This window comes from Colossoma macropomum, unplaced genomic scaffold, assembly GCF_904425465.1.
Source record: "Colossoma macropomum unplaced genomic scaffold, Colossoma_macropomum, whole genome shotgun sequence".
Classification (NCBI taxonomy): domain Eukaryota; kingdom Metazoa; phylum Chordata; class Actinopteri; order Characiformes; family Serrasalmidae; genus Colossoma; species Colossoma macropomum.
This window is the reverse complement of record NW_023494787.1, coordinates 12,634,933-12,657,325: the sequence shown is the minus strand read 5'-3', so window position 1 is coordinate 12,657,325 and position 22,393 is coordinate 12,634,933. Positions and strand designations below refer to the sequence as shown.

Below are 22,393 nucleotides of genomic sequence, written 5' to 3'. Positions count from 1 at the left end.
TAATGTGTTTATATATAGAATGAAAGAATCTGCAAGCCTGCCAATGTACATCAAAAATATTACCCCAAAATAAATAAATAAATAAATAAAAATAAAAGTGATCAGAAATGCAATAAGAAGCCAAAAACAGCACAGCCATCTTAGCGACAATTAGAAATGATATAGTTTTACTTAATTTAAGAAAATAAGGGTAACACATATTTTAATCAGCATTCAAATAAAATTAATGTATATTAATTTTAAATGTGTATGTATATTTAAACCTAGTCGTAAACCTTCGGAGGCCTCCGAGCTCTGACGTCTTACGTCACGTTCGGCAACGTCACTGGAGGTCTGTGCAGTGCAGGAAGTGAAGATGGCGACCGCCTACGAGAGATTCAACCTGTGAGTTTGAACTGAATTTGACTTTTTCTCAGACCGAGACATCCTCAGATAGCCTGTCGTGTTCGCTCTACATATGACCCGCTGCGTGTCTTTTAGCTGAAGCGCTGCTTTGTGCTGTTTCTTTAGCTGTAGGTCTGCCTGGGTGAGGGCTGTTACTCAGCTGATCAGTGCTGAGACCCTTAAAGACGTTTGGTCTCTTCATTTCACAAACATTCCTCACATTTCCACTTTTCTGGACTCCAATCTGAACAGATATTATCAGTCTCTGGCTTGTCAGGCTACGAGACTGAAATTGGCTGTCTCACCGCCAGCTTCTTGTTCGAATTTTTCCGTTCCACCTTAAGCAGTGCAGACACACGGTGCAGCCTCAGGCGCCAGAATGGAACTGCTGCGCCATTTAAGGTGGAACGGGAAAATTCGAAGAAGCTGACTTCAGCTTTATTTCCAGGCTGGATGCTAACAGTGGCGGTCAGTGTGGTTGTGCACGGTTTTGCTGCTGCGGTCAGCTGGACGGGAAACCAGGCCTGCGTTTGTGTTTCCTGTATCTTTTTTTATTGATCTATGTTCACTTGATAGAGTGATTCAGATCAGTGTTTCTCAACCCTGATGCTGGAGGCCTCCAGTATTAAGATTGAGAAACACTGCTTTAGACTGTAGAATATAAGTAACACTAGGGGAATCAGATAACAAGGTAACAGTATAATAGTATTTCACAAAAAGTAACACAATTCAAGCACATAAACATGTAAACAAGACAGACATCATGTCTTGCATGAGATCAATTCCAGATGACTTTAAACAAATTTAAATTTTGTTAATACTTTTCTCAGTTTAGCTGCTTTTTTGCAATACGTATGTTGAACTGGGCAGACATAGTTGTAAATCTTTTTAAAGTGAGTTGAGGGTTTTATTTGTAAGTTTCATTTTATGGATGAAATATTTACCAAGAAAAATTAATATATTAATTAAATAACAAGTATCCTTATTGCAGTCTGTGTTCCCGTACTTTTATACTGGATTTATACACACATCCCTTCTATCTGTCACCCATATGTATCTATTATGTATTACACTATTGCACTATTCCAGATTTTCGTAAGTGCTGACTGTTTGGTCATTTCTGAAGCATGACATTAGACATGTGGTCATTACTGTTGCTGCACTGTGTAATAGAGTTGTCACCCCCTTTGCCTCCCACTCAGAGTGGATGGCCAAAGCCTGTAGTCATCAAACTGTTGCGTGCCTTCAAATTGTCATATCAGGCTGATATCAGCAGAAAATGCTGGATGGGATATCAGAGGGGAAAAAGAATGAATGTGACCCAGTCCTGTAACAAATCTGTCCTGAAATAGCTCTCGCTCACACTTTGTGATGTAATGCTGTGAGCTGTGGAGTGAGAAAATCTCAGATCTGTAGTGGTATTGCCTGATACTCAAAGTTTTAATATCAGTATTAGAGAAGGACAGAGTGGTATTGTGTCATCTGTAGATATAAAAATACACATTTTCAGGTTCGATGGGATTTTTTTTTTTTTTTGAGATTAGGGTTTGATTTGATTTTCAATATTTTATGTGTTAAAAATATCTGAGCTCTGATTATATACTGCACAGATTGGCTTGGTAAATAAAGTTTCCCACACACAGGCTATACTTGGTATATTTTGCTCTCTTTTACCAAATTTCAAAATATTTTATATTGTTATGAATAGTCAAGGGGGCAATTTGTATAAACTGAAACAGTGAAAGAGCTGCAGTTCTGTGGTTCAGTGCAGCACGCTCTGTAAAAACTTACATAACAGAATTTCATGATGGTGCACGACTTGTTTCTTTTTTAATTCCAAACCATATGTCTTATTTGAATACCCATTTAAATACAAAAGAAAAACTGAAATATTGGATATATATTGGATGGCCATATAAATGACAGTAACACAAGTCCTCAAATAAAACGTTTTCAACACCTTGCATGCTGTCCTCTAACAAAATACGCCCCAAAAAACCCAAATTCTCTTAAATTTATAAGCGACTGAGGAAAAAAAAAAGGTCCATTCCAAGTGACACACCAAGATGTCTAGTTTTAATAATCAACAATAGTTTACACAAAAAAACAACTGGGGCTGTTTGATTCCTGATTCTGAGTCACGAGAATCATTCTCAAGAGTTGATTCCATTTTGATTCAATTTTCTCTGTTCTGAAAACTGAAGCACAGGGAAGGAGATCTGGCAACATGAAAAGTAAATTAATCAAGTACATCATACATTTTATAGTGGTATGAATGACATACCACTTGCATTAACTAGATCCTAGTAAGGCAGTTTGGAGATCTAATCTAACTCTAGCCAGATTATTTGCTTGACTGGCTGCCTTGGCTGACTGTCAGAGGGCTAGCTAAACTGTATCTGATTCCTCTGTCAACTCCCTTGAACAGGTAGGTACATTTTCAGCGCCTGCAGGTTTGTTGTAAGCCACAGTGCAGTTCAGTTCAAACTTTGTTAAAAGCAAAATATAGCTAACAGATATGTGAGTTCTGGAAGGATGCATTTTTCAGGCATGCTGTTTATACAGTCACGGTAGAATGTCTCACACTCTGCTTGCACCATTTTGGGCAAACATGACCATCACTGTGGTCACTATTGAGTCCAAAGCTTTTTAGTCGACTCCCAATTTCCGAAAATTCCTCAATCAGAGAATCATCTCTTTTTGGGACCAACTCCCAACTCTGCAGTAAATGAGAGACACCTGGGTGAGGCAGAGGGGAGTATCAGCAATATGGTTCAAAATGGAAATGCAATTTTTTTAGATTTAATATACTGTGTTGAAATTATTTGGCTATTACTAGTCATCACTAGTCATGCTACATTGTGTAGTAAAGGGTTTTCCAGTGCTCCCCCATCGGTGTAATTAAATTAAATTAAGAAGTTTATTTCTGAGGCATGTCAGAAATTGGTCAAATTTTAGTGCTGATATATTGCAGGCTTTAACTTGTGGTCCTCAAACTAATGTGTGCATTTAAACGGCCCAAAAACGGCAAAAATGTTTGTTTTTTTTTTATTTGTTCGTTTTCAAAACTGTAAGCATTTAATGTGGTATGTAAACATTGTTAAGGTTTAAAATGCATGGCATACTTCAGAGTCCGTGCAGGCCATATGTGGGAAACAGCCTCTTTCGAATATTTTGTTTTTGTGACGTCACAAAGATCATCACATTTGTACACGTCCCCCTATTCAGCCTACAGCAGTTGAGCCGCTATTCACACTGAGCCTGCATGGCCTGTTTCATCCCAGACTGCACAACACAAGGCAGACAGAGATCATTTACTTATACAGTCATATGCAAAAGCTTGGGTGCTCAAGATCAACTGACTGTTGATTTTCTAAGTGAAAATAACTTAAGACATCCTAATTCACCTCTGCACATTTTAATGCTCAATTACTGTTTATTTGCTCATTGTAACATATTTTGTGGGGGGGTGGGGGGCTGTATAAATAAAGATAAAATGTGGAATATGCAAACTTTATTTTCTGTTGCTTGAAATATTATGATGTTTTATTTAATGTCATTTGAATGGGAGGTGTTCAGACTTTTGCATACCACTGTGTCAGACTTAAAGGCATGGTAACGAGCGCAGCCTGTTCAGTTCTAAGGGATAAAGAGAGGTTGGAAAATTGTCATGTAAAAATGAATTATAACTGTTTTTGTTGCATAAAACAAGCCGAATGTTTCTAAGTGTCTTCAGGGGAAGAAAATATAGGATATGTAGCCCTTGCCGAGGATGTCTCTTGCATAGGGAGCATATTGCTTCTCACTGCAGTGCTGGTGATATGTGTATTCTTGAGGCAAGGTGGGATGTGATTGATCTACACTCGATCCGTCAGCCAAAAGATATTAGAATTTTTTAAATAGCTGCAAGTTATGTGTTGTCAAGCCAGAGAAAAGACACAGATTTTGACCTATAATATTAGGTTTCAGCCATTTAATCACTATAAAGACAATTTTCCCTTCTTAGGCCTGTATGCATTTTATTTGAGGTCATGTAATCCTTAAACAGTGGTCCTTTGTGTGACTGTCATAAGCATGTAGAACAGCACTAGGCCAATACTAGTATCACAAGGGAAGGATTGGCTCATGTTTATTATGTAGGCTAATGCTGAAGCAGGGGGTATGCTTGCACTTCTTTTTGAGTGTAGGTTGTGGTCAGGAGCGATTTTAAGTGAACAGGAAATGTGCTGATCAGCACTTTCGCAAGGAAGGAAGACTTAACCAGATGTGGCCCATGCAGTCGGTTTGGCGGTATCAGTGTAGCTCTGCTCTGCTGTGTGTTTGACATGTTTAAATATGTTTGACCTTGAGAAGTATTGATTTAAAGCCTCGGTCAGGACTGAATCAGTCTCTCTGAGAGTTCACCGAAGGCAACCAGCCAAGGTAATGATCAGCCACAAATAAGCGTGGGCGATTTGACATAATGTGACATCACTTGAACACCTGTTCATCCTACGTATCATCACCGTATGTAGGTTTTCTTAAAACAAACTGGAACAGACAAAGTAAAACACTGGACAGTATTGCTACAGTTTTAAACATTTTATTTGGTGGACCTCCAACATTGAAAAGCTATTTTTATTTTATTTACTTTTTTTTAAATACATTACATCAGAGGTGTGGAGCTGAGGGCCAGAGTCCAGCACAGTTTCCCACCCCTACGTAATGGGAGGGAAGTGCAGGGAGATCCCCACGCCTTCGTTGCGTAAACAGCATTCCAAAACGTACCATTCACTCCACAACCGAGATGCAGTACATTAAAACAGTAAAATTAAACAGCCTTTTGAAATGAATTGTTTTTATGATGTCGTGTTAAACTTGAGATGTGTACAACACAATTATAGTCATTTTATTTACTACCCTAAACCACCAGTGAACCTAATTGTGTCCTCTGAGCTTTTGTTTGTAATGTTGATGATGGTAAAATAGTGGTGGATCTGGGGGGAAAACATTGCTATTTTGCTGTATATCACGCTGCATTTAACACTGAACCATGAAATGCTTTTAAAATTTGTTTAGTCCCTCAACATTCCAGGTTTATTTCATACAAAGGCTTATTATTTAGCAACTAAAGGGGCTTCATTGCAAACTAACTGAGCTTTTCTCAGGTTATAGAAGTGTGTAATAAAACTTTACACACTTCTATAAAACTTCACCACCGGCCCTTGGCTTTTTAGGGGTTTAAAACAGAAGGTTTTTAAAAACTGTTGTGAAACAAGGCCCTAGGAGTGGTTACATATCTGTTATCATTCAAAGCTTATGTCAAAACTACCATAAAACAATGTCTGAGACCTCAGACAGGGCATTAGTAATCATTTCATGTAAGAACTTTCTGTGAGGGAGCTTTTAGAGGCTTTAAACTCTTTAGATGTCTAGTTCTTATCACCATCAGTGTGAACAATTCTGACTCACAAAGTTTCTCTAGAACACAGCATTTCACACCAAAGCACTCAGAATGACTTTGTTTACATCTTAAAGATTTAATTATGCTGAAGTCTTGAATAGTTGGTGGAATTTCCCTTTAAATTCAAAGTAACATAAATAAAGTTTAATTCTGATGCATAAAGAGAGGTTAGAAATGATCATGTAAAAGATAATCATAACTGTTTTTGCTACATAAACCAACACAAATGATATAAGTGAACCTTGGGAGAAGAAAAATACAAGAAAAATGTAGGATATGGGCCCTTTAATCCAGTGTTTGCAGGAGTAAACTGTTTAAGAAGCCACAGGAGGAAACATTAAACAACTGGTAAAAATAAATTGAATAAAATTAAGATGATGGCATGAAGAGTTGACATCCAGTGCAGTTGCTGTACACTAGATGCTGTTGTTTACATGCTCCCCATAATTGGTCTAATGTAGGAATTGTGTAATTGTGGGAGAATTATAATTATATTGTACAGTGAGGTAGAAAAACTGATCATAACCATCATATAGTCAGAAAACAGCATTGTGACGTAGTTTCCCACAACAATAACATACTGCCACATTGCCCGACTCTTTATCTACAAGTTCCCCAAAGCTACTTTTCATTATTACTGTGCAAAAGCTTCTGCTATTGCAGTTCCAAAATCAGAGCTGCCAGCTGCAGCAGTTTCTGCTTCTCAGAATGCAAGTGATGCAAGGAAGTTCAGTTCTGCAAGCGCTTAGATTGACCACACTGAGAATTGAGGCACTATATACAGATTTAATTAGCCGGAACGGAAATGGTTAGCATATCAAATATCTCACAGAATAGTTCTGAAATCCTTTCAGGGCAGTTTTTGCATGTCAGAGATGCAGATTCACATTTGCATCCTCTCTGTTTCCCTTCCATAGGCATGCAACCCCTGAAAAGTTCTACATCGAGGCCTGCGATGATGGATCTAATGACGTCCTGGTCATCGACCGGGTTTCCACAGAGATGACTCTTACAGGTGGGTCCTGAGAACAGAACCAGGGAAAGATTCTGCTGATTTGTGTTCAGAGGTGGTGCACAGAATGGGCTTTGTTTTGAAAGCAAACTGAGCTGCACATATAAGCCTATAAACAAAGAGAGAACGTACAGCACTGTGCACCAGTCTTAGGCACCAGAGCAAGTTGTTTAAACCTGTTTATCTGGACAATGACAGTGTTTTTGCTTGTAAAAACACCATATATATTAGAATAAATACAAGCAGATATTAATGCAGTAAAAAAAGAATTTCTTGTTTTCAGAAAAGTAGCTGATATCCTCCTGAGCTCAGTGACCCCAGCCATCACATAGTATTGTTCAAATCGACCATCAGCTGACCTTATTTAATTCAACCACATGCCCTGCCCACCCGCATGCCTATAGTCCATATCCACTCCCACCTGTTTGCCCTCATCCTGCTCCGTTGTTGTAGGGGATGTCCACCCAACCCCCGCGACACTGTGGAACAGCCTCCAGACCCATTGTACCTCCGCACACCCAGCCGCAAAAATAACAGTTTCGGTGTTGCTCAACAGAAGGAAGCATTTTGTGTTTTTTATAGGTTAAACAAAGCCGTGGGAAATTGCACAATGATTGTTCAAGCCCATCCCACCCCAGCCAGCCATAACGCCCCAATGCACAAGCCCACAACCTGTTGGCTGTTTACCTGTAATGACTGTGATACCTCAAAATGAATCCTGTCCAAATATTATTTCACGCACAGGTGAACACGCCTTGTGCAGACCTCTATCCTTAACTTAATACAGTCATATGCAAAAGTTTGGCCACCTCCTCTACAAAGAACACAATTCTGCACATTTTTTCCCCCAGTTTTCTCCCCAATTTGGTCATATCCAGTTCCACCCAATAGTTAGGACTCTCCCCAGTCACACGTACCACCAGTGGTAGAAGGGCGAAGGCTAGCACGGCCGTCCTCCGAGACCTGTGAAGTGCCACCGCATCTTTTCGAACTGCTGCTCATGCAGAACACTAACCGCCAGTTCTGTTATGTCAGCTAACAAACGCCTGCACTGGCTGGCATCGCGCTGAGTGATGGGGGAGAGGCGGGGGGGCCGCCCTACCCGCTCAGAAAGCAAGGCCAATTGTGCTCTCTTTGACTCCTGGCCATAGATGGCTGTAGCATCACCAGGGATCGAACTCGCATTTTCGTAATGTTTGTTTACTGAATGTGACATTTTTTTATGCATTTTTATGCATTTAGTTCTTTTTATTCCAGTGAATTTTGTGGCGTTTTTTATTTGGAGTTCTAAGATATGACAGTGACAATATGAATGTCTGGTGATTAGTAGTCAGTGACCTGCTCTCATAATAGCCTCTTTAAAAAGTTTTTTATTTCCTCTGCTTGTGTGACATTTGATGAACAGTTGTGTGAAGGTGGCAGTTTTCAGTATTTTCTATAGCATAAGTGTAGCTAGATATATTTAGCAGTGGCTCCATCAAGTTTGTGAATTTTTAGCATTTTCTTTTACTTATTAACAAAAAAAGCCGTGCTACTCTCGGCCTTAGGCATAGCGAGTTATATTTAATGAGACTAAAGGCTGCAAGATTGGCTGCTTTCATTTGAAACGTACTGACATGTCTTTATCTTCCAAAGGCATTAAGGACATTCCTCCATCAGGAGTAACCAGACCGATCTGTGGGATCATGGGAACCATTCGCCTGGTGGCTGGTAGGTCCCACACCGTTGTTGTAGAAGGAGGTTCAGAGGTTCCTCTGGAGTGTAATTCCAACCCTAATCTCATGAAATTTATCCAGGTTATCAGGAGTATAAATGAATAGTAAAACAATAGTTTGACAGAAATCAAATTTGGGTCGTTCTCACGAAACCACTTCAGAACATGTTTATAAATCTTTGATTGTTATAAGCATCGCACAGATTAACATTTATTCATATCATTTATTGAGTCATTTGGAGTTCTATATGGTACAGAAAAAAATGTAGTTTATTTTTCTTTATTATTTATTATTTATTTATTATTATTTATTTAATTATTATTATTATAATTATTTAATTATTTATTTATTATTTATTATTTTAGTGTTTTTTTTATCCCATTTCTCATTACCATGTATGTATGAATGTATGTATATGTTTATGTATCTGTCTATCTATATATATGTATATACACACTGCTGTGAAAAAATATCTGCCCCCTTCTCAACTTTTTTTATTTTGGCATATTTGTCACACTTGAATGTTTCACATCAAACTACTTCTGATATTAGGCAAAGATGACCCAAATAAACACAAAATGCTGTTTTTAAATGATTTCCTTTGTTGAAGGAAAAATGCTGTTCAGTCCTATCTGGCCCTGTGTGAAAAAGCAATTGCCCCCTTATCTACTAAATCAACCAGTTAACCAAATTCAATTAACTGTTGAGTTCAATTTTACCAGCCACACCCACGCATGATCACTGCCAGTCCTCTTGAATCTGCTTGAATAGAACCTGTCTGGTAATGTGAAGCAGGCTAGTAGGTCTCAAAAAGCAGCACATGATGCCACGTCCTAAAGAGATTCAAATACAGATATGAAACAAAGCGATTGAAATCTGTCAGTCTGGAAAGGGTTACAAAGCCATTGATTGCTAAGGCTCTGGGACTCCAGCGAACCTCAGTGAGAGCCGTTATCAACAAATGGAGAAAACTTGGTACAGTAGTGAACCTTCCCAGGAGGGGCCGGCCTAATAAAATTTCACCAAGAGTGCATCGACGTCTCGTCCAGGAGGTCACAGGAGAACCCAGACAAACATCTAAAGAACTGCAGGCCTCACTTGCCTCAGTTAAGGTCAGTGTACATGATTCCGCTAAAAGAAAGACACTGGGCAAAAATAGCATCCATGGGAGAGCTGCAAGGCTCAAAGCACTGCTGACCAAAAAGAACAAGAAGGCTCGTCTCGCATTTGCCAAAAAAGATCTAGGTGGCCCCCAAGACTTTTGGGATAATATTCTGTGGACTGATTAGTTGAAAGTGAAACTTTTTGGAAGACCTGGGTCATGTTACATCTGGTGTAAAGATCATACCAGCCGTCAGACATGGTGGTGGTAGTGTGATGGTCTGGGGCTGCTTTGCTTCTGCAGGACCTGGACGACTTGTCATAACTGATGTAACCATGAGTTCTGCTCTCCATCAGAAAATCCTGAAGGAGAATATCTGGCCATCAGTTTGTGACCTGAAGCTCAAGCGCAATTGGGTTATGCAGCAGGACAATGATCCGAAGCACACAAGCAAGTCCACCTCTGAATGGCTCAAAAGAAACAAAATTAAGATTTTGGAGTGGCCGAGTCAAAGTCCTGACTTAAATCCCATTGAGATGCTGTGGCAAGACCCTAAACGGGCAGTTCATGCTCAAAAGACCTCCAGTGTACCTGAATTAAAACAACTCTGCAAAGAAGAGTGGGTCAAAATTCCTACACAGTGATGTAAAAGACTCATCGCAAGTCTTCACGAATGTTTGAATGCAGTTGTTACTGCCAAGGTGGCACAATCAGTTATTAGGTTTAGGGGGGCAGTTGCTTTTTCACATGGGTGATAGAGGTTTTGAATCAATCTTTATCTTCAATAAATGGAACGATCATTTAAAAGCCTCCTTTAAGTTTACTTGTGATGTCTTAAAATTAGCTGGATGATCTGAAACATTTCAATGTGACAATTTAGTAAAAAGGAAGAAATTGGGTGGGGGGCAAATACTTGTTCGTAGCGCTATATTAATTGAAAAATGTCACGAAAAATTAATTTAAAGTCATTGAAATCATTTGGGTTTATTTTTAACTATTCAACGATTGTTTGTATAACAAAAAAAAGAACATTACATTTTAGTCATTTTACTTCTTTTCTAGTTGGGTCCCAGTATTTACTATGTTTGTGAGAATAACCCATTTACACAGTTTCTCCCTGACACCACAATGCAGTCGATTAGCCTAGACTTGTTTAGTGTCTGAAATTTCCTTTGTCACTGTTGCACTAGAGCTATAAGGCTAATGTAGCTAAGTATATAGCCTTATAGCTCTAGTGCAGCTAAGAGATTAATACAATATAGCCCCACCAATTAGCACTGTGTAAACTTACATGTCTAAATCATCCCACACTGACCTCAGACCACATTGTGTTGTTAAGTATACATCTGATACAGATTAGCTTATGTGGTTTCTGGCTCTGTATCACTGTTATCTATTAAAAAGGACACACATTTCTTGGTTGATTAAATACATTTGGTGTAAAGGGGGAAACTGCATATACTAGATTTTTCACCAGGCTATCAGTTTAAGTCCAGGTACATAAGATGGTTGGTATAAAACTGTTCCATTGTGGTGCACTGACTTGCTTCTGTGTGTGCAGGGATGTACCTCATAGTCATCACTAGGAAGAGGAAAGTGGGTAGCCTGTTCGGTCACACAGTGTGGAAGGCAGTGGAGTTTGACATGATCTCCTACAAGAAGACCATATTACACCTCACAGACAGCCAGGTAAACATTTTACTTCTATCAGTGTAGAACCACAGATGATGCACAGCACTAGGGAGTGGCATTTTAACCATTTTTGCTCTTCAGATGTTTGACGAACGATGTTTGAATAACGCAGTGAGAAAATATCTATGTATATAATATATTTCCTGTATGGACAAAAGTATTAGGACACCTGCACATTACACCCACAGCAGATTTTATGACGTCCCATTCTAAATCCATAGGCATTAATATGGAGTTGGTCCCCCCTTACAGCAATAACAGCTTCCACTCTTCTGGAAGCTTTCTACAAGATGTTGGAGAGTGTCTGTGGGTATTTCTGGTCATTCATCCAAAAGAGCGTTTGTGAGGTCAGACAATGATGTTGAACGAGAGGGCCTGGCTTGCAATCTCCGTTCTGAATCATCCCAAAGGTGTTTGATGGGGTTGAGGTCAGGGCTCTGTGAGGGCCAGTCAAGTTGTTCCACACCAAACTCACCCAGCCATGACTTTATGGACCTTGCTTTGTGCACTGGGGCTCAGTCATGCTGGAACTGAAAAGGTTCTTCCCCAAACTGTTCCTACAAAGTTGGAAGCATACAGTTGTGCAAAATGTCTTGGTCTGCTGAAGCATTACAGTTGGCACAATGCAGCCAGGCAGGTAACGTTCTCCTGGCATTCGTCCGAGACTCGTCTATCAGACTGCCAGATAGAGAAATGTGATTCTCTTCTCCTCAGAATACGTTTCCACTGCTCTAGAGTCCAGTGTTGTCATGCTTTACACCACTCTATCTGGCCCTTGGCATTGTAATTGGTGATGTAAGGCTTGCATGCAGCTGCTCAGCCATGGAAACCCATACCATCAAGCTCCTGGCACACATTTTTTGTGATGATGTTAATGCCAGACGAGCTCTGCGGTTATTGAGTCAGCAGAGTGTTTTGGCAAATTTTATGCACCATATACCTCAGCGCTCAGTGACCCACTCTGTAACTTTAAGAACCACAGCCACATAAACACCTCCATGTTTCAGTAATACCACTCACAGTTGCTCATGGAATATCTAGGTGGTAAGAAATTTCGTGAACTGGCTTGCAATGATGGCATCCTATTACATTACCATGCTCGAATTTACTGAGCTCTTTAAAACGACCCGTTCATTCACAAATGTTTGTAAAGGCAGGCTGCATGGCTAAGAGATTTTAGACACCTGTGGCAATAGGACTGAATAAAACACCTGAATTCAATGATTAAGAGATGTCCCAATACTTTTGTCAATATAGTGTGTGTGTATTTACATAGATGGAAGGATACATGGATGGATAGATGGTAGATATGTGTATATATACACATAGATGTACAGATGTTTAGATATCTCTTCTATTTAGAATGAGTTTATTACTTTTTGTTATATAGCTGTAAGTTATTATTTATATATGCCAATAATGAAGTGATAGTTATAATTTTATTTTGGCTGTTTGTTAATTTGTTGGATTTTTCTACACGTCTCCCTCCTGCACTGAGCTGGTTAAATGAATGCTCCTGAAAATTCACCCAGTGCCGCAAGATACTGTGGTTGGTCCTGCAGGCCCTGCGGTACAACTGGTATCCCCGGTACCCCTAGTACTGCAGTGGTAATGCAGACCTGTAATGCAGCAGCAGGATTTCAGAAAAGATAGCCATCATTACCATCATTAGTGTTTCAAGCTCAGCACACGGTGGTGCCGGTGTTGAGTAAGTTCCAACTTTTGCTGATGTTGCTTTCGATGAGTCGTGTGCACCACAGTTCAGAAGTTTCAAGTAATATAAAAGTTTGGTTGCAGATTATTGTACGAATAGTTTCTAATGTAGTCTTTCTGGTTCAGATAATTATTAGGAAGTTGTTAAAACCACTTTTAGATGTGTCCATGAAAGCATAACAGATCTGTAGAAGATTCTAAAATTACTGAGAAAGCTGTATAACACTGAGAATGAATAATAAAATTAATCAGAATGCCTCGTATTTCAGAAGTGGCGATCAAATCTTGGTTAAATTGACTAAAAATTTGTGTTAACTGAAAATTACTAGTGGTGTCAAAGTTACATGAACATGATTGATTAATAGATTTTTTTAAAAAACTTTGTTAACGCATTAATTTAATCATCCAGCCCGGCAGCCCACTTGATTGCATGCTGTGTTTTTCATTTTGTTTATTTCCCACCGCACCGTTGCTATGACTTAGTCACTAGTCGTCTCATTCAGATACAGCTTTTATATGGCAAGTTCCATTATGGCTCTCTTGATATGAGTAAGTGAAGTTATTAAGTTGTAAGTTATTTCCAGCTACTGCCACACCGTGAATGTCTATCACTTACAAGCAGGGCACACCACTGATGCCAGCAGTATCAGGAACCCTGTTGGCTGCACCGAACAGTGCTCTCGGTAGAGAAACTAGCAAAAGCAACAAAGCAAAAGCAAAGAGAGAGACTATAATTAGGGTAGTGTTGAGCCATTGTCTGTATATATCATACATATGACATTCACTCATTTGTTGGAACATGCAGACACTGTTGCTCTGACAAGACATCATGATCAAATTAGAACATTGTCATGTTCACCCTGCATTCATGTGTTTTACTTGTTCAGGTTCATGTGAACATTTTTCAGTTAAGCAATAGAACACGAGAGGGAGTGTGATCGTCACAGCCGTGATGTTATAGTGATAACGTGACCTCGTGTTCTGTTGCTTTTATACAACAGTTAAATAAATAAAGTAAGAAATTAATAAACTGGGCCGTGAACGCAGCGTTTAATATGTTTTAATGTTCGCAGCTCCTTCCACCAAATTATAGTTTCTTAACAAGCAGCTTGTTGCTGCTTCAGAGTAACGGACTCTTCTCACTCACTGCACAGCCGGCAGTTCGTTCTCCAGCTCCACACAGACAAACTGACAGTTTGGGAATTTAGTGTAGTCTGTAATCTTCTGAGTCTGACCAAATCGACTGTTGGTCAAATGTGATCTTAAAAGTATCTATTTTCTGTTTGTGGCAGTGTAAGAAGTAAAAACGTTCAAATGGCTTGAGTGTCTCTTACAGCTGTCAAAGTCGTTGCTTAGCAACAGCGTCTCAGCAGAGTGACAGTGTTTGCGAAAAACCTGTGATGTTATGGCAAAATAACAGCACGGTTAGAACGCCTCTCAACCAATCAGCTTGCGCGGGTGGAACTAACTGTTGTATAATATCTGTTTTATAACATTTAAATCTGGATTGTTACTGTAGAATATAAAATGACAAAAATTATTCATATGAGAAATGATTCCAAACTTTTGAAAGCTAGTGTAAAAAAAAAAACCCAGCTCCATTCAAACAAATGAACAACATACTCACAAATCCTTTTACTGTGATGATGTGAACACTGCTTCACATTGTCTTTGTGAGTGTATGAGCCTTGTAGGTCAGCAGATTAATAGTCCAAATGTTACGACTGAGCGTTTCACTGTTGTATAATCTAAACGCTGAAGAGTTTTCTGCTTTCCACTTTACGTCTGTTTTGCTTAGCAGTCTTGTTTTTAGATGTGTGCATTGCTGGAGGAAGATGCAGCAGTAGCACACTTTTATTGGAGCCCATGACAACCATATCTCATTACAGTCAAGCAGACGTGGTGCATTATTTATCAAACCAAAGGCTTTAATTGAAATGCCAGCTATGGCTGCAGTGAGTTGAGTGAAAGGGTGTTTCTCCCACAGGAGCTGAAGAGTGGGGCCTGGCTCCAGACAGACCGGCAAAGCCAAAGGGTTCAGTGTAAGGGCATGAAGGAGAAGTGTTAATGACCACTGTGTGAAGCTTGACTAATCAGCAGGGTGTATATCCTGACCTCATAACAATGCGGTTTGATTATGATTGCCTCGGAAATGCTTCAGTGCATGAATCATTGATTAGATTTAAATCTGTTTGAATTGAAATTAAACAGAATTATTTAAAAAAGATACATTGTCTGTATAAATGTTGCTGGAGAAACCACACAGTACTAAAATGTAGACAATAATACACTTTTGTCATTTATTTTTATATATATTTTTTTCGTTTTTTACAAGTGAAAATAGTGGTTGGCTGCTCCCTAGTGGTGCAATGGTTGGGAGGTCACAACTTCAATTCCCTGGCAATGACGTAGTCATCCATAGCCAGGAGACCAAGAGAGCATAATCCTCTGTCTTTCTGGGTGGGCAGTGTGGTCCTCCCTCGCCCCTATCACTCAGCGCGATGTTAGCCAATGCCAGCATCTGTTAGCTGACGTAACAGAATTAGAAGTTAGTGCCCTCTTCCAGGCATGCTGGTCTTCCGTGACGTTGCGTTGGCAGCGTTTTGAAAAGTTGTGGTGAGACTCATGTGTCTCAGATGTGCTAATCTAATGTGACTCAGATAGTAGCAACTTGTAGTAGTTCGGGGATCCACCTTCTGGGTGGGAATTGGCTACGACTAAACTCTGGGTGGTCATGCGGGAGACCAAGGTTCACTTCCCCAGCCAGGCAAAACGCACCACCCTATACCAATAAGAGTCCTTGGGCAAGACTCTTAATGCTACATGTAACACAATTAGCCTGTCTGTTGCTATGTATAAGGTGGGGTCGGCATCCCAAATGTTAAGAAGAGCTATTTTGTCCTTTCAACAAAAATCAATCCACCTTGGGAGCCACAATATTTTATGTCCATTTTAAGTAATGTTTTACCATCTTTGCTGTAAATATGTCTCAGTATGTGCTAATGGCAGACTTACTTTGCTCTGCTTTAAGCTTTAGCTCAGCTATAGCTGCTTTTCTCACATCTCTGGCAGGAAACTTTTCCACAAAAGTAGAACAGTTTCTTGTAAAACATCTCTTAATGTTCGACTTCTTATGAGGCTGAGGACTGCTGCAGCATTGAAATGAAATTTGAGACAAGAATCTGGTGAACGAGAAACTGACTTCAGCTTCGTGACTTTTTAGTGTTGGACAGTTTCTCATTGGAGATTAAGTGTATCAGGACACCAGCTGGAGTGATTATAAATGCAAATAAGTCGTCTATAAATGATCAATGTTCGTCTTAAATCTCTCTCTTTGCCGTTTTGTTAGCTACTAGCTAGGTGAGATTGTTGTCTGAGTTGCTATGGTGACCAGCACTCTGCGCGCCAACCTTCAGGGTTAAAGGGTGAATTAGCAGTTCTACATTAAATTCAGAATTTAAGACCATTTATTGTTAAAACTGTGTTGAACGACCAGCAGAGCTTTATTTTACTGCAAAGGAGGATTATTTTATTTTTACCTGAAAATCTGATTCTGCTGTGGAGCCGCAACAGGGCGGTAAAAGAGCCGCATGTTGCCGACCCCTGGTACAAGGGTATCTGCTAAGTGCCATGACAATTTTTATCTTGGCCAAAAAGTGAGCATACATTTTATTGAATATTGATGCATCGATACATTTTAAACCCCTTGTAATAAGCCATTTGCGTTGTGGTCTAAGATGCACCAATGATAATGTGATCTAATGGTCATTTTGACTGAAAATGAAATAAAGAATGGGTGCTGACTTTTGCACTGTACTGCATAAGTTTGAAATACTGGTCAAATCTAAACATCTGTCCTATGCTGATTCTTATTGTATCTTTCAATACCAGTATGATTCCGATATCATTGCATCGGCGCACCCTTATTGTGGTATTTCGAGTTTAGCTTAATTCCATCTGTGCCTCCCCACACTGTGTAGTGAACTGATAAACATTTAACAAAACGCTCCTGCTTGCATTATGAATTGTGTGGCTGCTGCAACATGTTAGCAAGAGATGGGCCACAGCTGTTGTTGAGTGGAGCGAGTAGCGTTGAGTGCTCTGTGCATGCTGTGAATGGCCGTCCTGTCAGGTCTGTACAGCCTCTCTCATCTCTCAGAGCTAACTAGCTTAGCGTTTAGATCCTCTTACCTCAGACAGAGGAGAGGTCCCCAGGGCCTGCTGGTATTGGTTGGAGGGATTAGCTGTCAGGCTGCTAAATGCATGGGCTGGTTCCTCTTTGTCCAGAGTGAATCGGAGATATTTTAGAGCAGGATTAGCATGTGAATGTTTTTTATGATGTATTTGATTGGGTCTCATCGTGCACCTACAAAGCCCTTACCTCAACATGACCTTTCTGTCTTGTGTTTCAAAACAGTTGCCTCTACATACAGATACCTGCTACGTTCCTGGTGTGTCGTGCATGAGTTTGTATTGTACACTGCCCGTCAAAAGTTTGGGAGCACCTCGTGTTAATGCTTTAATTTTACTATTCATTTATTAGTGTAGTAATGAAGGAAACGTTACTGTAAGGTGGCGTTCAGGCTGCACCGTTTCAGACTCTCTGAAGTGTGCTTATTTTCATTGTAGTATATGGAGAAACATAGGCACTCCCTTAACCGTGTGTTTAATTTGAAAAACCATCCACTTTTCTGCTGGGGGGCATGAAAAAGCACTATACAAGATCCACAGCTGGTCAGTCAAAATCAATAATGCCCTCTCTCTCTAGTCCCCAACAGAGAAAAGGCTAGTTTTGGCTATTTTACAACACCCAGAGCTGCACAAAACTCTGCACAAAGATCAACACCATCCGAACATGAGAAAAGTAGTTTTCTATTATGTTGCACTTTATTGATCCTACAAGGGAAATTGGTCATTTTGCTGCCTAACTGTGCCCAGTCTGGGAGCAGCACAGCGTCACCAACAGGGCAGCATTGCCAGCGGCGGGGGGGGGGAGTTAGGTGCCTTTCCCAAGCACACAACCAGGTTTACCCAGTCAGTCTTGGTATTTGAACCTGCAGACATCTGGTTAATGACTCACCTCTCCTGCCACTAGGCTGCCAGACACCTCATTTGATGATGCAGAATTATTTTTAAGCCTCTGAAATTCCCTATGAAGCATGGCAATAATCTGTTACTGATTTGGGGTCATAGCAAGCATTTAAAGTGGGATCTATTATTCCCAACGTAGCATGATTACTAATATTTACATGTTTGATAAATAAAATAACACTGAGCAGTCCTTTAATATGTTTACTCATTGCAAACCAGCAATTAAAACATACTCATTTGTAAACAGTATTTTAGCTAGGTGTCCCCAAAGTTTTGATGGCCATTGTATGTTCTTTTACTACAGTTATGCTAGTATTTATAACTTCACTATTATTTATTTTTACACAGATGCAGGACAACAAAACATTCCTGTCGATGATCAACAGCGTTCTGAACACAGACGGCTTCTACTTCTGCACCGACTATGACCTGACTCACACCCAGCAGCGGCTCGCAAACACCAGCCCTGACTTCCAGGAGATGAGCCTGCTCGAGAGGGTGAGAGACAGACGGGAAGGGGACGGGGACAGGGAGAGAAGATATGAATATTAGAGAAGAATGAATATCACAATCAGAATTCAATTTTTTTGTAAATCAAGTACATCTTCTCATAGAAAGGAATTTGTTCTGAGAGGTGCTCACACTTGACGTTGTGTATTAAAATGACCCCTAACGGATAACAAATTTAGGCTGTTTCACTCTGTGTAATACAACGCATTTGACAGGGAATCACAGATTGGCTTAGTGAATCTACGGCTTAGGTGCGCTTAAATTAGCCCAATTAGCTCATCTTACAAAAACACATGTACTTCCTCTCTAACCCATTAAAGTATCTTTAAGGGGAACTCCAGCAATTTTTCAGAATTTATTTAAAGTGGTGGTGATAGAAACCAGGAGTCGTTTTATTTGCCGTCCATAACAACCAGTAAACCTATATATATGTACAGTGTGTATATGTGTACATGTTTGTGTATATAACATACTTTAAATGTTAGTCAATGGGACTTTTTCAAGTTATTCTGGGCCACTTCTTTTGGTCTATTCATTGTGAAATTAACACACTATGTAAGGAAAAACAAGCATTTTCAATTTGTTTGAAAAAGTGAACAACAGCGAAAAATGGAGATGCAAGGTTTTGTTCCGACAGCAGCGAGATATATATATATATATATGTGTGTGTGTGTGTGTGTGTGTGTGTATATATATATATATAACGAAAAGAAGGAAAAAAAGCTTTCTTAAATGAACATCCAATATAATTTTAATAATATTACACAATATAAAAGGCAACTGACATTTTCAAGTAGTGTAAAAATAAATAAAAAAAAACCTGAAAACAATGGAGTTTTCTTATAACAGGACCTTTATTATGATGTGTTCAGACGCTGCCTGCTGTGTTCTGCTTTGTGTAAGAATAAGAAAGGTGATGGTTATCTTGCGAGGAATCTTGCACCCTGCACCAAAACCTCAAACACATTTTCTAACATCGTCTCTTCATCCTTTTATCTTCCTTCCCTTAACCCTTCCTTTGTCTCTCGCTGTCTAAGTCTTTAGCCCTCTCTCTGTTTCCTGGTCTTTTTCTTTCTGTCTCTGTGTGTTGTGCAGTGTTAAGACATCAAAACTCCTCTCCAGTTCTGCTCTGGGGCTTTTTATTTCTTCTCTCGTGGTTTGTTTCTGTACTATAACCTTGTTGAAATTTGTCTGCTGTGTCAGTTGTTTGGTGGTTATCAGGTGGTAGATATGACCTTATAACCTTTAACACCTCTACCACCATTTTTTTTTTTCACCTTTCTTTAATTCCCCCATTTCTATTTCTGTTTATCTGTCTATCTATTACTCATCTCCCGCTCTTGTTCTTTTTGTTGCACATTCTCTGTTGCTACATCTCCCTTTTCTTTTCCTTTGTCTTTACCCATGTGAAGTCCCTTAGTGTGGTGGACCGGTTTGGTCAGGACGAAACACCTGTTTAGTTGAGTTGTTAACATCATAAGCTTTTAATGTATTTTAAGTGAGAAAAGCATTTAATAAGGCAAAAAGCCCCAGGAAGTTGTGTGTTACAATAGTTTGTGGTAAATCCACCGTAACTCACAGCCTCAAGTGGCTGATTGTTTTTATAAAACAGTGACAGAATGCAATACGTTAGAATACAGTAACGGTAAATGAATAATTTTATTTATCACTAAAACATTATTACTAATATTTTACCACAGTTAGTTCCGACCACACGATCGGAGGTGGTGAGGAGCGTTCTGTCATTTGTGATGTTTTTTCCCCCGATAACTGTATCAAACCACTGAGCACCGGTTGCCAAGTAACTCGCTTGATGCTGCAGATATGTTACCAGGTTTCTACTTCAGCAAATACAAAAACAGAAAGTGGTTACATTAGATAACATCTGCAAGATAGTATTTGATCTGCAGACTGTTTGGTCAAATTCTGAAGAAGAGAGAGATGACAGGAGTATGTCAAATTTCCACAGGGGAACCCTCAGGGCCTTCAGGGCCCTCAGAGAAGGCCTAATGTTTTCTGAGAACTAAAAAAAATTCACACGTATAATTTATTAACTGTTTTTCAGTTTGCATTTAAACATGTAGCATTACAATACTATTCTTGTGTCATTGTTAAATTTTGGGTAGAAGCGAAAAGATAAAATTCTTCAAAATTGGCCTCTCAGGAATTGTTTTTCTCAGCGGTATCTGTATTATCTAACTGGTGTCTAGCTGAAGAGAAGGCCTAATGCGTGAGATCAACCACCAGCATAATTAGGAAGTGGCAGAGGAATCAACCACTCACGTTTTTGATAACATCACTCTAGACCTTCTAGAAGCCCTAGATACGTCACTAACTGTGCCAGCGGCAGACCATTTTTAAAAAAAAAAAAGCGTAAACGGAAAACAGTGGCAGCTATGCCAGGCCTCTCTACTGAAAGAGTGCATGTAAAACTGATACAAGGTCAAATTTATGCAAACACGTGCCACAAACTTCAGAAAACAGAAAGTCTTTTAAAAACTTTAAATGTCTGTGTTTAATCTGCTAAAAATTGTTCATGTGTGTAGCTTAGCGCTAGATTCCCATAGGGATGCTCGCGTTATTGTAGAAGTGGGCTTTTTCCTTATGTTTTTACATTAATGGCCTGGATTCAACGGGCTAGAGGTTTCAGTTCATCACTGAATGAGGCATATCTTACCTGAACGTCTGTTACAAACAGATATAAGCTTCAAATGTCCGTGTTTTAAGCTTTAAAGGTTTGTGTACAGCTGCTATTGCACTCCTGTTAACCTATAAAGTGCCTTTTGGAAATTAGCATTGTTGCAGTGGTGTAAATCAAATAAATACAGGCTTCTGTGCTAAACATTGCCATGTAATGACGTTCACAGTTTGACTGTGTCTGACTCTGTGTAAACAAACTATTTTACAAGCCTCAGTATCCACACAACTAGTACTGACTAAAGCCTGTGACAAGGGGGAGCTGGACATCATTGGCTTTAAAAAATGATCCCAAGCGGATAACAAATTCAGGGTGCTTTTCACTTGTAATACTTTGCAACGCGCTTCACATGGAGTCACAGGTTGGCTGAGTGAATCTACAGCTTGGGCGAGCTAAAATCAAGCCAAGCTTAGACAGTTCATACTTTTCTTAAGACCTTTTGGTGTTGCTGCAGTTCTTGGGTCTACAGAGGTCCAAAATAATAAGCTTCTAGTCATTTATTGGCAGCAGATAAAACAACATGGATGTCGAAAATGAAACCTTATTTTGATGCTTTTTTTCCCCCATTGAAAGAGAGGGAGCATTTAGGTGCTAGCAGAGCTGGTTTATGAGGAGCGTGGTCTCTTCCTATTTCCCCTGTTATATCAAAAACAGGACTGCTAAACAGCAGAGGGTGCCCGCGAGCGAGTCCTCAATGAATGGGGGAGAATGGAGCTAAACGGCTAAAAACAAAAAGTTAAAATAGTTTCTAATCACTCGCCCAGAACTTTCCTTTAATTTTAGAAAGTAGAAGGATGTATTTTACTAAATAAGCAAAGAAAACTTCCCTGTATGTTTCCTTTTTCTACAGCAAACTGTAAAAAACTTCTATGACTCGAGTTTGAAAGCACTTGAAAATATAACAGCGGTGTCAAAATGTTTTATGGTATTCTGTGTTCAGGATATGAATGCATTCTTTTATTTTAAAATGTTTAAGCATTTTACTCAAACGCTGCATCTTAACCCATTCATTTTGGACTCGCTTTGCTTTACT

At 39.5% G+C, this 22,393-nt stretch overlaps 1 protein-coding gene across 1 annotated transcript in view; it reads left to right on the top strand.

The window, feature by feature from the left end:
• Nucleotides 1–301: 301 nt before the first annotated feature.
• The window catches only part of sacm1la (SAC1 like phosphatidylinositide phosphatase a), a 43,744-nt gene continuing 21,652 nt past the window's right edge, over nt 302–22,393 (top strand). Inside the window, exons 1-5 of the mRNA XM_036566175.1 lie at nt 302–384; nt 6,745–6,842; nt 8,475–8,549; nt 11,218–11,345; nt 18,501–18,650. Coding sequence (XP_036422068.1) covers nt 356–384; nt 6,745–6,842; nt 8,475–8,549; nt 11,218–11,345; nt 18,501–18,650 — 480 coding nt within the window. The 5' untranslated portion in view covers nt 302–355. The remainder of the gene's footprint in view (nt 385–6,744; nt 6,843–8,474; nt 8,550–11,217; nt 11,346–18,500; nt 18,651–22,393) is intronic.